Source organism: Colletotrichum destructivum, chromosome 8 (assembly GCF_034447905.1).
Source record: "Colletotrichum destructivum chromosome 8, complete sequence".
Lineage (NCBI taxonomy): Eukaryota > Fungi > Ascomycota > Sordariomycetes > Glomerellales > Glomerellaceae > Colletotrichum > Colletotrichum destructivum.
This window is the reverse complement of record NC_085903.1, coordinates 609,972-624,066: the sequence shown is the minus strand read 5'-3', so window position 1 is coordinate 624,066 and position 14,095 is coordinate 609,972. Positions and strand designations below refer to the sequence as shown.

The following is a 14,095-nucleotide window of genomic DNA, read 5'->3' as shown; positions in this document are numbered from 1 at the left end:
ACCCCGATAACGCTGTGTTTCAAAAGACGGGTAGGTGGGTGACCAAAACAACAAGTTCTACGAGCTCGGGCAACTAGCAATCAGCTGCTGCAGTAGTAACGCTGTGGCAGCAGCAGTAGTAGCAGCAGCATTGAAGGCTGGTAGGTTTAAGCAGACTGGAAGATACAAAATGCAGTGAGTGTACGGATACAGCGGCAGTAATTCTGTAAGCCCTGCGAGGGTGTTGGATGAGTTCCCCGCCGGAAACTCTGAATGATTAGCGATCAGCAACACGCGAATCAGGGCCCGAACCGAGCCTCGTTGGTCCATTCCATGTATGGAGCACCAAGACCAAGTTATCCGCAAAGGCTCGATGGCCCGTTGTTGGAGAAAAAGAACTCGGCCAAGAGCCAAGATCTCTTGCGCTTTGATATGCTTATTGGAGTGGACTTGGTGGGCTTGGTACTCTGTGGATTTGGGGGATTTGGGTGGTGCAATTTTACGGGACGCCACAGGTAATCTCGGCCCGCCAGGACAGCCCCCTAAACAGGTACATTAAGCACACACCACACACAACACACACACCACACATAACATACACAACTCACACACAGAACACACTGCAGTGCTTGCTGCTGCTGCTGCTGCTGCTGCTGCTGCTGGGACAGACTCGCCGACCACGATTCCTGACAACCACTATCTGTCCAGAGCGCGTACTCTGTACATATCCTCCGTTTGCTCGCCTCGCCCCCGACCACCCGCCACATCATCATCACCATGGCCGACCGGACCAAGGACGACACCGATCAGGGCATCCCGCTCCGCGGTAATTCCTTCGACGGCGAGGAGGAGGGCGACTCCCTCGTCGGCCGCGCCCGCGCCGGCCCTCAACGCAGCTCCCTGCTGCCGCCGCTGTCCCTCGCCGACATGGACAACAATGCGCCCGTCTCGGTCCTGGCCTACTGCATGGCGTCCATCTCCATGACCGTCGTCAACAAGTACGTCGTCTCGGGAGCCTCATGGAACCTGACCTTCTTCTATCTAGCCGCCCAGGTATGTTTGGCAAGATGGCTTTTTTTCTTTTCTTTTTCTGTTCAAAAAAATGAATGAAAAACATTCTCCCCCTCTTCAAAACAGTCCTTGAAATTCCAACAACTCTAGGCCATCATCTGTATCGCCGTCATCACCGCGTGCAAGCGGGTCGGCATGATCAAGTCTCTTACCCCGGTCACGCTCGACAAGTCTAAGAAGTGTACAGTTACATCATTCCTCCCCCCCCCCCCCCCCCCCCCCCCCAGCCGCCTCGAAGAGGCAACAGGTCACACACTCCAAATATACTTTTTGCTAACCCCGATAGGGTTCCCGATCTCGTTCCTCCTTGTTGGCATGATCTACACAAGCACCAAGGCCCTGCAGTACCTTTCGGTCCCTGTCTACACCATCTTCAAGAACCTGACCATCATCGCCATTGCCTATGGCGAAGTCTTCTTGTGGGGCGGCGAGGTCACCCGCATGGCCACGGTGGCCTTCTCTCTAATGGTTCTGAGCTCCGTCGTCGCCGCCTGGGCCGATATCCGGAACGCCCTCGCCGGCGACATGGGCGGCGGCGGTGACGATTCCTCCAAGGACGCCCTGGCGATTCTCAACGCTGGCTACATGTGGATGGCCCTCAATGTTGTCTGCACCGCCACCTACACCCTGAGCCTGCGCAAGGTTATCAAGAAGATGGACTTCAAGGACTGGGATAGTACGTTCCCCCTCCCTCTCGCCCTCTGTGCCTTGTTTGCCCCTGGGGGCTGTCCTGTTGCTCTGAAAATACGCTGACCTCGTCTAGCCATGTACTACAATAACCTACTCACCATCCCCATCCTCATCGTCGCCTCTCTCCTGGTCGAAGACTGGGGCCACGAGAACCTCGTCAGGAACTTCCCCGAGGACCAGCGCAACCGCATCTGCGTGGGCATCGTCTACTCCGGCCTCGCCACCATCTTCATCTCCTACTGCTCCGCCTGGTGCATCCGTGTCACCTCGTCCACCACGTACTCCATGGTCGGCGCCCTCAACAAGCTGCCCATCGCCATCAGCGGCCTCATCTTCTTCTCCGCCCCCGTCACCCTCGGCAGCGTCTCTGCCATCGCCCTGGGTTTCGTGTCCGGCATAGTCTACGCTTTTGCCAAGAAGTGGGAGGCCGACGAGAAGAAGCAGACCCTGCCCATCAAGGAGGACGACGGCAACGGCAGCAGCAATGGTAACAGCGCGAGGTCATGAAGGTCGGCATTCGCATAGATCAGCAAATCCTCTTCTGGCCCCTATATACTTGGCCGTTTAGAGTTACAAAACGAATAACTCGCAAGCTAAAAAAGAATTAAGACCTCCTGTACAACAGAAACAAGGCAGTCAAGCTCGCCTACCTCGGTCAAATAGAGCACAGAGCGGAAGGTAATGATAGGAGATAGGGGTTTTGTAAAATTCACATGAATACAAAATGGCTGGGGTAGGTAGAGCTAACGGTCTAGTCTAACGACCATGACGTTGTGCTCGACAGGTTTTTATCCTACTCCGTTTAGAAGGACCACATGCTCATCACTCTTTGATTGCTGATACACCCCCGAAGAGGATGTCCTCGCTCCACCTCGAAGTGGCTACTGAAGGCCGGATTAGTGATTAAGTCGGTGTCGACAACGAATACCTGGTGTTGGATGTTTCTTGTGCCTCCTTTATGCAAACTCGCTAGACAATAAGGAACTGAGTAGGCCCTTTGAGCTATCTAAAATATGTAACTGTTCCCCGGGACTACGCCGAGCAAACATTTTCTAGACTCTCTTCGGAGGAGGATTGAATCATATCAAGGGGCTTTAGGTGGATGGCCATGGGAGTCACCGTGAACGGATTCGAGGATACATAGCTTCTCTGCGAACTGCCGGAATCTTCAATGAAAGTGACTCCTTTTCTTCTCTACTTCCATTGTTCTGAGAAGCACAGGGTGGATAATAGTGATTGTAAACCCAAGTCGCTTCCGGAGGGAATACACTGCCTGTCAGGGCCTTTTCATAAAGTCTATTTGTAGGTCTTCACGTTTTCAAAAGAGCTAATCCTTAAAGTTCATCGTATGGGCGTTGTACTGTTTACCGTTACCGCTGTTGTTGTTCTGAGTTCCGCCGCCCGTGTTGTTAAACTGCTGCCCAGCCCTAGAGTTGGCAAATCTGGACGCGCCAGCTTCTGCGCCATCCTTTCCAACGGCACGGGAGCTCTCAGGCTTGTCGGTCTGGGTGTAGCGACTCAGAAGAGCCTTGGTAACCGCCGCGGCGGCGGCAGCAGCAAAGGGCTGCCAGACTTTGTTCTTGTGGCTGTCCGCGTAGTCGCAAACCCCCTTCACGACGATGCAGGGGATCTGGTCCCAGACGCCGGCGCCCTCCATCTCCAGGGCAATGACACCCAGCTCCTTGGCGAGGCTATCGCGATGCTCGCCGGATTTCATTACAGTGTCGCCTGAGGCGACGTCTCCCACAAACACTCTGGTGACCTGTTTCTGCGAGCTGCCAAGGCGCTTCCTGGGTAGCGAGTGTTGATAATCACATGGAATCTCGGCGCAGGACGCACTTGCGGCGACCTCACAGGCCTCGGTTTCCCTGCAGCCGCAATTTGATCTGTCCCGATGGACGTGTGGGTACGTTGGCTTGAAGAGATGGTCCTCGAACAGCGCCGGAGGATGGTAGCTCGTTCGACGGCCTGTCTCGGTGGCCTTGGATTGAATGGAGTTCAAGGCAGTCATTGCCCCGCGCTGGAGCCGAGCGAGGCCAAATTCCGTCTGGAACGTAGCAAGCAAAGAGCGGATCTCGTGGTTGGGTCGGCCCAGGTTGTCGTGGATGGTGTCTTTGCGGGCGAACTTGCCAGGATACTGCCTGCCAAGGTCATACTGAACAACTGTTCGACTAATAATGACGTCCCCGAGACAGACTTCGATGCCGTCCCCATGATAGGGCACACCGCCGCATATTCCAGTCAGGACGGCGATTCTGATTCTCGGAAAGCTAGAACGGAGGGCGGCGGTTGTGCCGGCTGCGCCCACCTTGCCCATGTTTGGGAGCAGAGCCAGCACCGCGTTATGGCATCTGACCCGCCCAGTTGCATAGGTGTTGTTATCTCCCACCGCCCGCCCGAGATGGTCGCCATCTTCATCCCAGAATTCGTCGAATATCAAAGTTGCAGCATCGTACTCAAGAGGCAGCGCACAGACTATTGCAACCTCAAAGTCGTTGCGGTGATTCGGAGGAGTGTGGATGTTCATTAGAAACACCGGATGAGAGCCTTTTGCAGCGATAAAGAATTGAGGAAGCCTCCTGCTCTGTCAAGACTGAAAGCAGTTCTACCCCGTGAAACTTGACATTTTATGGTCGTATGGTTCCAAGGTGGGAGGGAGGGGTGGGGGGTGGATTCAGAGCGGTTAAACATGAACAGGCTCGACTGCATAGGCAAGTCCGCCCTACACTGCGGCCAACAAGAATGAGACTCAACCAACAGAACAACCCTGCCCCTCCTTTCCTCGTTTTTCTGTCTCGTGCTGGCTATCCTTCAAAGTGCTGGCAGTTTCGGTACGAAAGTCACCGAGAAGTACTGAAACGGGAAACAAGACTATCGCTAAAGTGTTCATCCAACCGAGTTTCGCGTACCAAGATGCCTCCAACACCTCAGCCTGGTCCTGGAGACACATGTATTAGGCGCCGCCCCCTGTCACACCCGGGCTTGGCTGCAGACCACTGGCAGCCAGTAGTCCATGAATAAGAAACTTCCAGTGCCATCGCATATCCTGGCAGGCAACCAGGGTCATAAGCAAGCGGCTAGTGCTGGAAGGCTGATCACAGTCGTAGTCTCGCGGTCCTCCTCCCACTCACCAAGACTCCCCTTAGCAACATCGCTCACGCAAGACACCCTCGTAGTACCAACAGCATTAATCATGGATAGCGGGGAGACGGGATACACAATGGTACCCGACCTGGTGGAAAACAACAATAGTGGCACAGGAACTCAAAACAACAACTCCGGGGCGGGCAGGCAGTACAACGCGCACACCATCACCATTGGTCAGGCTATCGGTCACAGGGTTGTGGAATGTTGCTGACCCTGCTTTGATCACAGTCAACGAGAAAGATAGTAGCTTTCTTGCCGACCTGCGAGTCACCGATCCGCGCGACGACAAGAGTCGCATCGAACGCACAAAAGGCGGCCTCCTGCGCGATGTCTACCGCTGGATCCTCGACCACGACGACTACCAGCGATGGCGAGCGGGGTCACACAATCGGCTTCTTTGGATCAAAGGCGACCCGGGAAAGGGGAAGACGATGCTATTGTGCGGCATCATTGACGAACTGAACAAGGACGGATGCAACCCAGCCTATTTTTTCTGCCAAGCTACGGACTCTCGCCTCAACACCGCGACTGGGGTACTTCGCGGGCTCCTCTACCTTCTGCTCATCGACCGGCCGTCTCTTGTCGGCCGCTTTCGGGGAAAGCATGACCATGCAGGGAAGCGATTGTTTGAGGACGCCAATACGTGGGACGTGCTGTGCGAGATGATCATGAGCGTTCTGCGCGATGAAAGTCTCCGGGATGTTGTACTGGCCATCGACGCACTGGATGAGTGCACAACAGAACTCCCTCAGCTCCTGAACTTCATCATCAAGTTATCTGCAACGCCCGTCAAGATTATTGTCACGAGTCGCAACTGGCCAGAGATCGAAAATGGCCTCGCACACGATGTTCAAACCCCACGAATCTGCTTGGAAATGAACGAACGGTCGGTCTCAGCAGCTGTGCGCCATTACATCAGTTACAAGGTAAACGAGCTGGCTCGTAAGAAAAGATATGACGACGCAACACGAAATAAGGTTCACGACTACCTGACCTCGAAGGCAGACGACACATTTCTTTGGGTCGCTCTGGTCTATGAGCAGCTTGCGGACATCAGAGTCTCCAAGAGACACATGGACAAGAAACTGAAAGAGTTCCCAGCCGGGCTAAACGCGCTATACGAGCGAATGTTGGGCCACGTTCTCGGCTCTCTCGACGCAAACTTGTGCAAGCAAATCCTCTCAATTATCTCCACTGTGTATCGTCCGGTCGGGGTTTCGGAACTAGCAGCTCTTGTTAAAGCGGCAGAAGACTTCCTCGACAACCCAGATTCCTTCATAGAGGTTGTGGAACAATGCGGTTCTTTTGTTATAATAAAGGACGACGTCGTGTTTTTCGTACACCAATCAGCTAAAGATTATCTGGTTGGAGAGGTTCCAAGGAGACTATCAACCCCAGTCATCCACCAAGACCACAGATTTATCTTGTTGCAGTCTCTCCGAGTTATGTCGAGCACACTGAGACGAGACATCTATGATCTCAAAGCAACAGGAACCGAAACCGACAGAATTCGCATCCCTGTTCCTGATCCCCTAGCTCCGATTCGATACGCGTGTACATACTGGGTTAATCATCTCCTTGAATGGCGATCGATCACGCAGGAGACGCAAAGCGAGGTTCAGTCGTTCTTGGAAAAGCATTTCCTCCATTGGGTAGAGGCAACCAGCTTGCTTCGAGTCATATACCCGGCGATATCATGTTTGTTCAAACTGAAGCGTACAATTCAGGTATGTCCCGAAAATGAAAATAAAAGAGGTGCTCGATTCAAGAACTAAACACAGCTAGGCACCGGCAAGGTCGTCGGAGCTACATCAACTAGTTAGCGACGCGCTGCAATTCTTGCGGTATCACCGGGCGGGTATCGAAGAGGCTCCGCTGCAGGCCTACTGCTCCGCACTCGTTTTCAGTCCCGAGAGTAGCGTCATACGACAGCTCTTTGAACACGAGCTGCCCGGATGGATTCTCACGAAGCCCTTGACGAACGATGTGTGGGACTCATGCGAGCTGACGCTTGTAGATGATATGATGTTTGACATCACCTCGGTGGTTTTCTCCCCGGATGGCAGCATGCTCGCCTGTACCTCCGATACTGGAGGCGTAAAGTTATGGGACACAGTAACAGGAGAGCGCTTAGGAACATGGGACTACGATTGGCGTTCAGCTCACTCTGTCGACTTTGCGCCCGACGGGGCAACGCTCGCAGCCGCATTTGGAAATAATACCGTCGTAATCTGTGCGGTCAAAGGCCAGGAATTGGAGACGTTGTTGGGCCATACCAAGGCGGTCCTTTCGGTGTCTTTCTCCAGGGCAGGAAAACGGCTCGCATCAGCATCCTCTGACGGGACCATAAAGCTCTGGGATACTACGACATACCGCCTCTTGTGGACGCTGGCCGGCCACAAACGAGCGGTTAACAGCGTCATCTTCTCCGCCGATGGGACTACTGTCGCGTCAGCTTCCGATGACTGGACTGTGAAAGTATGGAACCCGAGCACAGGCACATGCCTGCAGACGCTCAAGGGCCATGGATGGAAAGTCGACTCCGTGGCCTTCATGGCCGATGGCAGCCAGCTCGCATCGACCTCTTTGAACCGTTTCGTCAAGATCTGGAGTCTTTCCACGGGCCAATGTGTGATGGTATGCGACAACGATTCCCCCATAAGAGTGTTCACTCTCAGAAACGGCACGCTATATGTTTGTGCCTGGCGCCGCAATCCCTTGGTCGAGCTGCGAGACGCGAAGACGCACCGCATCTTGCGGGAACTTTGGGACCATGAAATGGACCTCATGTGCATGGACGTGTCAGCCGACAACATGCTGCTTGCATCAGCTTCTGGTGACTGTGCGATCAAGCTTTGGAATCTTAGTACGGTTCATTGGCAACAGCCCGTCGACTGCCCCGAGAGGAAGGCGACGACGCCCCGGCCGTCTTTCGCTCGCCACCAGGACGTCAAATCAGTCGCCATCTCGCATAGCGGTCGGTATTTCGCATCGCTCTCGGATACAGAAAGCAACGTCAGGGTCTGGGACTGCGAAACGGGGCGGCTCGTCGGCGTGCTTCAGGTTCCGCCAACCCTCCCCAGGAAAGTCACGTGGAAGGCGGTCGCATTCTTGTCTGAAACAAGAATCGTTGCCGCCCAATATGGGTGGTCTGATGAAGATAAAGATGTTCACGTCTGGGACCTGGCGCAGGAGTCGTGTCTCCTGACGCTGAAGGACATTGTTGCACATGTACCCTTTGATACGATGGCCTTCTCGCAGAACGGTGCCCTTCTAGCGACGGCGAATGCGTCTTATACCCAGATCTGTGTCTGGGATGCGGTCACGGGCCAATGCATAGCCACTTTCCGTGTACCTGGGTGTGTCGGCTATCTGAGGTTGTCAGAATGTGGACGGCGGATTTTCACCCGCACTTTCGTCATCGACATAACCAAGCTGATCGATCTGGTTCATTCGCCAACACGAAGGGCTGATGCTAATATCCATACGCTGGACGATCAAGCCTTGATCACGGAGGAGGGTGCAGAATGGATTTGGAGAGGTAATGGAGAAAGGATTCTCTGGCTGCCTGATGAGTATCGGCCGCGATTGTTCGTCATCCAGGGGCCTGTGGTAGCTCTGTGTTGTAAAGAAGACCAAATCATCATAATGAGACTTTCAGACTCGGCAGCTGGTCTTTAGCAACAGTAGCCCGAAAAGAAAAGAGAATACGAGAATACACCTTCTTGAGTCAGTCTGACACTGTCATAAAAGGTCGGAAGGCCCTCCCTGGAGGAAAAACTCAGGTTCGGCGACGGACAACCAGCTCTCTAAATAGTCCGGGGATGGGAATGGAATGACCATCTTGTTTCATCATCACATAAGCCAGACCAAGTTATTTGAGGTCTTTATTGTCCGAAGACCGAAATGCACTATGCTGTACTACCGGGATATCCCAAAATCCGAACGAATCCGAAAGAAACAAAAGGCAAAAAGAATTACCAACGCCGCAAACGCTCCCTTTTCTGTTTCGTTAGGACGCGTGTTCAGCCCACAACATGGGGGACGCCCCTCTTCCACTTGAGCTCCTTGCCGTGCTTGCTCCGGTGGTGCCTCGACACGTTGTCCCTCCGGCCCTCGTGCTCGCAGCCCGGGTGCGGGCACTGGCGGACCTCGGAGCGCACGTTGGCCCGCTCGGCGACGTCGCGGTGGCGGGCCTGCAGGTGGCGCTCGAGGTCGCGCACCTGGGCGAACTTGTGCTCGGTGCGGCGCTCGGCGCGGCAGATGTCGCAGACGAGGGCCTTGCGGTGGACGCGCTGATGCTGCTTCAGCTGGGCCTCCTTGCGGAAGGCCTTGGGGCAGCCGTCGGTGGTGCAGCGGTAGGGATGGGCGGCAGCAGAGTCCGAGCCGGGAGAGGTTGTCGTGGTGGTGCCGAGGGGCGACCCGTCGGCACTGGCCGGGAAGATGGAGGAGGGGGAGGGCGCGGCTTCGGGGAAGAAGTCAAGGGCTGGCTCGTAGGGGGAGGCGTTTGTGCTCCCGAAGTAGGAGGAGACCTGGTCGGTACCGGAGAGGTAACCGGAGGCGGAGAGGTCGGGCAGCAGACCGTTGAAGTCGAATAGGCCAGTGGTCTGGAGGCTCTGTTCGATGTCGTACTGCACGGTGGGGTCGTTGAAAATGTCCTCGGGGGAGTCGGGTGTCTGGTAGTTGGTCTCCTCCATCATCGTGGTAGGGAAATCGAAGCCGGCCATCTCGAAGGCGCCGGTGACGAGCATGTCCTGCTGCATGAGAATGGCCCAGTCGTCGGACTCGTCCGACATCTCAAGAAAGTCGGAGATGGGAGAGTGCTGAAACATGTTGTCGTCCATGGCATCGGGTGCAGCACTTACCGGCTGGGCCCCGTAGGGCCAGCCTGTGGTAGTTACCGCCATAGCGTCGAGAAGGGGGTTGGCCCCGGAGAAGTGGGTGATGGTATCGTCGTTTGAAGGTCTGCCAACGTTGAACGTCGCAGCTGACATGTAGGTCGACTCCGTCTCCGAAGTTGAAGGTTGCTGGTAAAAAGGGTCGTAGTGGTGGTCGTAGATGGTGGTTGACTCGGCGACTTGCTGAGCTAGGTGGTTTATAAAGGGCGTTGGTTGCGTGAAATCGTTTGGACAGGCGCGGTCAGGTTTAGACGGCCAATCGAGAAGTTTTACGACGTACTCAGGTCCTTGGCCAACCTAGAGGCCGTCATTAGAATCGGGTGTTGCAGGAGAAGTTGCTGCGACCAAGTGAGCTTACCGGTGCGAATAACCAACAGCATCATCACTACATCAGACAGCAATCGAAAAGGTCATCATGGAGCCATCGAGTGATCCTGATCGCCGAGGCGTTGGGAGCTCGAGGCAGCAGGTCTCGGGTTCGCCCAGAAACGCCATTCTGAAATCAGAAAGCGTCTCTTGTAGCTGACCGAGGTGCAACGGTGTCAGTGGGACATTTGGAACAAAGTGTTCCATGATGGCAAGGACAAGGTCCGGGCTCTGGACGCTTGCAATGGGGGTTCCGTCAACGGAGAAAGCGGACTGCATGGCGCAAGTTGGGTCACAACCCTGAGTCGATACCAACTCAATGGAAGAGGTCGAGGCAAGGCAGCGTGGCTAAGTGGGTATTGTCAGCCTCTCGTTCGAGAGATAAGAAACTTCGTCTATTCCATGTTAACTAACCTGTCCGAGTGCCGGGTAGCGTGGCTGTCGGCGCATCGGGATGGTCGTTGGCGTTGCCCAAGTAGATGCAGAAAGGTGTCCATCGTCGTCGGAGATGACTGTTCCTCCATCGGCGAAGTCCATGGTCTCGTGAAGACGATAACGCCCAGGATCGCCATCGCAGTAATGGCAGTCCCACCGGTCGTCGGGCGGCGGATCGCTTAAGATTAAGCCCATGTTGGCTTTGGATGAGAATACTGCTACAACCAGCGCATCGGATAATTGTAGAGATTGAAATGCTTTGTACTGGGGTGTAGGTCAGCTGTAATGAGGTTGTCTGAGAAAGAGGGTAAGGTGAGGAGAAGAGGGTAAGGTGAGAAGAGGGTAGAGAGATTGAAGGTAATCGGAGCGGGTGAGGATGAGAGAGGTTCGGATTGGAGATGAGCGAGGGATGCCTGGGGATATGAACGAATCCAGTGACTCCAGCTCCCAGGCCGTTTTCCGTTTCCCTGGGGCGCAGCGATTTGGCCTCAGTGGCCCGTGCGCTGTCTGGCTCCAGGGATCGTCCAAGTGTGTCACAGCGACTTTGAGGATGGATTAAATGTTAGGTCAGCTGGATTTTACAGAAAACTAGCGCTCTCAAAACCATCATGATTGAATTATTTAAAGTAAATCAGTATCTTCAATCTCCAAATCTAGTATTTGATCTTTTTTCAAATTCTCCATTCGACATGCAACTCGTTCAAGCGGTAAGAAAGATACCTCGCGGTATCTGGACGGCCGGCGTCGGAGTACCGATCCACGGCGGACAGGGCTGAACGGTAGGCGGAATCTCACGGAATGGGTCCATTGGCTCGCTCCCTTCGTCTTGGTCCCACATGGCGCATCCTAAAGATACAAAGGTACTTGAGGCCGCCGCGGCATCCCCCCTCAGTGCCCATCATCTCTCCCTCGGCGCATGCCTCGACCTTGGATCCGCGATGACCATGATGAAACATTTCTCAAAGGACCTCCAATTGCCCTGCATCATTGGCCGCCTTATTCGTACGTGGAGTCATCTCGGCGAGAACCTTGGACAGGGTCGAGTCTGTGGTCTCGATTCCCCATGCGACACACCTGGCATCGACGTACCGAAAACCACCGTATTATCGCGGCGTAGAACGGCACCCCGAGCCAGGAGGCGCTTCCATGCGCTCAGGTGGTTGAAATCGCAAGACAGATCCAAACTACCTGTTTATCTCTTGAGAAGCTGGGCCACATGCGTTCATGGCCGTCGGGTCCCCAAACTTGGCCTACGCAGCGCTGGGGAAACCGAAGAAGGAACCCAATGATGTGTGATTCGCCATGTGTGTAGCGCCCATAAAACGCAATCCTCTCTACACCATCCAGGGTCGCTGTAAAATAGAAGTAAAACTCGAAGAACGTTAACCTTGGATGCTAAGATACAGGTCTGGGGAGGGTGCCAATCAGAAGCAGGCGCCGCCAATTCAGCAGATTCAAATACCAGGTTGTGTACCACAAATAAGAGTGGTCGAACAAAAAGCGAATGACCAGTAAGTGAGAGCAAAACTGCTCATATCAGATTCAGTAGTATGTGCAAAATTTTTATGAAGCCGAATGATCCTCCGCCCAAAGCTGGAGATTGGTTGGATGAGCAGAACATAACATGTAGTACACCAAGGTGCTTTTCGGCGATGAACAAGGATTCCACGTGTGAAGAAAAGACCAACAGTATGAATCAAATTCATTTGAAAGTTATTGCACGAGTTGCTCATGGAACGAAGTACCCCTGATGCTTGGGGGTGTGCGGTTAACGCGCGTTGTACCTGCTTCCCATCCACCGAGAGTCAACAAGCATTGACGGGATTCCTTTTTGTTTACTACCCCGGATTTTTGCCCATCATTCTTAACTACACGGGTCGTTTTTGGACGATGAGGGATCAGCGTACTGGCAAGGCTGTTGTCGTTCTACCTGGGCAGACGGGACAGAAGGGTTAGATGCGAACAAGTTGAAAAGCGAAATGGATTTCCTACAATTTGATGCACGTGGGGACGTCAATGTCTCAAATGAGCCAATCTTTCCTGAGGTAGTCAAGAGTTGAGTAACACGATATTTAATCCATCATGCGCAGGGGTCAGTTTCCTTTGATGAAGTCCGTAAGGGGCACGATACACTCTCCTTCTGGAGAGTCTAGCGGGATGTAGGTCTGGTGAGTTCCACAAGGATGCTCGCTATTCAGAGGCACTAGTTCTCTGTTTTTCGCGGCAATGTACAGAACCAAACTCGGAAATGCCCCCAAAACCAATTGAACGCAAAGGTTCCCACGGGTCCATGCCCAACGATTGCTTTTTGATCTCTCTGCGGGTTCTGCTCCTCCACTTCGTCGGTAGACCCGCCTCCGCCTTTTCCTTCTCCGACCAGAACTGAACAGAGGGCATCGTGGCCAAAGTCGAGGCCTTGCGAGATGGGTTCAACTCGACACCTCTCTCAATCTATTGACTGCTTCATGTTTGTAGCATATCCTTCACTAGCCGGGAATAGGACACTGAAGACCGCCTCAAACAGGGAAACAGCTGCATACTCGGTGTTGTGCTCGCGGTAGTTCTTCAATAAAGCTCGGATGATTGGGTATTTTTGCGACGAAAGAGCTCATATGATAATCGTGTTGGGCTGCCGGGTAGGAACTGATGATGACCACAATGGAACAGAAACCGAGACCATCGCTTGTGGGTTATCCGCTCAGTTATATGCTTACTCTTTTTACACGGTTCACGGCTTTGCTTTTGGAACCTCGCTCATTCTCTCACCAAAGGACCTCGTTGTAGCGAAGCGGGCTAGGGTCCCGCTGACTGGTCAGACGGCCGGCTGCCTGCAACCGACTTGTCAGTCCTGCGTATTCAGTGTTTATCCTGATTATGAGCTTCATGAAAACAATGCGTAAAAGTGAAAACACATTTATTTAGAGGCAATTTGGTTTCACCAGCCTTGACTGCCACCTGGTAGTCCCGCAAAGTTAACCGACGTATCGATGTACAAATTGTGAGATGCCTGGTCATGTACGGCTTGCCCTTGCGTCCTTCAAGAGATTGTTCGTAACTATTTTTCCAATCCCATTATGGGCTTGATGTGTCACCAGACGTCCGCAACAGGCAATTTGCTGTCTTCGTTTGGCTGCGTGGTGATCATCCCCCCCGCGGCTGCGGCCGCGGGTCGGCGGTTGTCGAGGTTTCAATCGGGGGCTGCACTATTGACCAACTCCTATGTGGCAGCTTACTTACATGCATGCTGCATAAAATCACAGTGCGTTTCGATTGGCGTTTATTCACCATCACCACACGCAGTACTGTACACGGTAACAAAGTAGCCTAGAGCGACGGGGGAACAGACGGGGAACAGTTTCCCTACCGGCCTATCACAGCTAGATAGAAGTGATGTAGCAGTTTGACATCATGGCAGAAGTGCTTTGCATCCTCGCTCAGTTCAAGAAGAGGCACAAGGCTTAATGTGGAAGATAGTCCCAAGGCAAGGGGATACGAAAACTCGGACAGAA

General features: G+C 53.7%; 5 protein-coding genes across 5 annotated transcripts; 2 read left to right on the top strand and 3 right to left on the bottom strand.

The window, feature by feature from the left end:
• Nucleotides 1-756: 756 nt before the first annotated feature.
• Nucleotides 757-2,247, top strand: CDEST_12045 (uncharacterized protein; the record flags this gene model as incomplete). Its single annotated transcript, XM_062928201.1, has 4 exons — nt 757-1,032; nt 1,141-1,231; nt 1,337-1,726; nt 1,814-2,247. 4 exons carry the CDS (start codon nt 757-759, stop codon nt 2,245-2,247), a joined length of 1,191 nt encoding a protein of 396 aa, XP_062784252.1.
• Nucleotides 2,248-3,067: 820 nt separating this feature from the next.
• Nucleotides 3,068-4,364, bottom strand: CDEST_12044 (Putative nucleoside phosphorylase domain, NACHT-NTPase, sigma domain-containing protein; the record flags this gene model as incomplete). The annotated part of the gene is made up of 1 exon (XM_062928200.1): nt 3,068-4,364. The coding sequence occupies exon 1, from the start codon at nt 4,265-4,267 to the stop codon at nt 3,068-3,070; it is 1,200 nt and encodes a 399-aa protein (XP_062784251.1). The 5' UTR covers nt 4,268-4,364.
• A 540-nt stretch (nt 4,365-4,904) lies between these two features.
• On the top strand, nt 4,905-8,597 carry CDEST_12043 (Putative quinoprotein alcohol dehydrogenase-like superfamily). Its single transcript, XM_062928199.1, has 3 exons — nt 4,905-5,060; nt 5,116-6,614; nt 6,673-8,597. The coding sequence occupies exons 1-3, from the start codon at nt 4,934-4,936 to the stop codon at nt 8,566-8,568; spliced, it is 3,522 nt and encodes a 1,173-aa protein (XP_062784250.1). The 5' UTR covers nt 4,905-4,933; the 3' UTR covers nt 8,569-8,597.
• Nucleotides 8,598-8,761: 164 nt separating this feature from the next.
• On the bottom strand, nt 8,762-10,172 carry CDEST_12042 (Putative Zinc finger C2H2-type). The gene is made up of 2 exons (XM_062928198.1): nt 10,144-10,172; nt 8,762-10,072 (listed from the first exon to the last, which is right to left on the bottom strand). The coding sequence occupies exons 1-2, from the start codon at nt 10,166-10,168 to the stop codon at nt 8,913-8,915; spliced, it is 1,185 nt and encodes a 394-aa protein (XP_062784249.1). The 5' UTR covers nt 10,169-10,172; the 3' UTR covers nt 8,762-8,912.
• Nucleotide 10,173: 1 nt separating this feature from the next.
• CDEST_12041 (uncharacterized protein) lies at nt 10,174-10,984 on the bottom strand. The gene is made up of 2 exons (XM_062928197.1): nt 10,566-10,984; nt 10,174-10,499 (listed from the first exon to the last, which is right to left on the bottom strand). The coding sequence occupies exons 1-2, from the start codon at nt 10,779-10,781 to the stop codon at nt 10,176-10,178; spliced, it is 540 nt and encodes a 179-aa protein (XP_062784248.1). The 5' UTR covers nt 10,782-10,984; the 3' UTR covers nt 10,174-10,175.
• Nucleotides 10,985-14,095: the final 3,111 nt, after the last annotated feature.

Coding starts and splice junctions, on each gene's coding strand:
- CDEST_12043 (XM_062928199.1), top strand. CDS start 4,934: ATGGATAGCGGGGAGACGGGATACACAATGGTACCCGACCTGGTGGAA. Junction 5,061..5,115: donor CGCGCACACCATCACCATTG/GTCAGGCTATCG, acceptor CTTTGATCACAG/TCAACGAGAAAGATAGTAGC. Junction 6,615..6,672: donor AACTGAAGCGTACAATTCAG/GTATGTCCCGAA, acceptor AAACACAGCTAG/GCACCGGCAAGGTCGTCGGA.
- CDEST_12042 (XM_062928198.1), bottom strand. CDS start 10,168: ATGATGCTGTTGGTTATTCGCACCG. Junction 10,073..10,143: donor GCTGTTGGTTATTCGCACCG/GTAAGCTCACTT, acceptor AGGTTGGCCAAG/GACCTGAGTACGTCGTAAAA.
- CDEST_12041 (XM_062928197.1), bottom strand. CDS start 10,781: ATGGGCTTAATCTTAAGCGATCCGCCGCCCGACGACCGGTGGGACTGC. Junction 10,500..10,565: donor GCTACCCGGCACTCGGACAG/GTTAGTTAACAT, acceptor ATACCCACTTAG/CCACGCTGCCTTGCCTCGAC.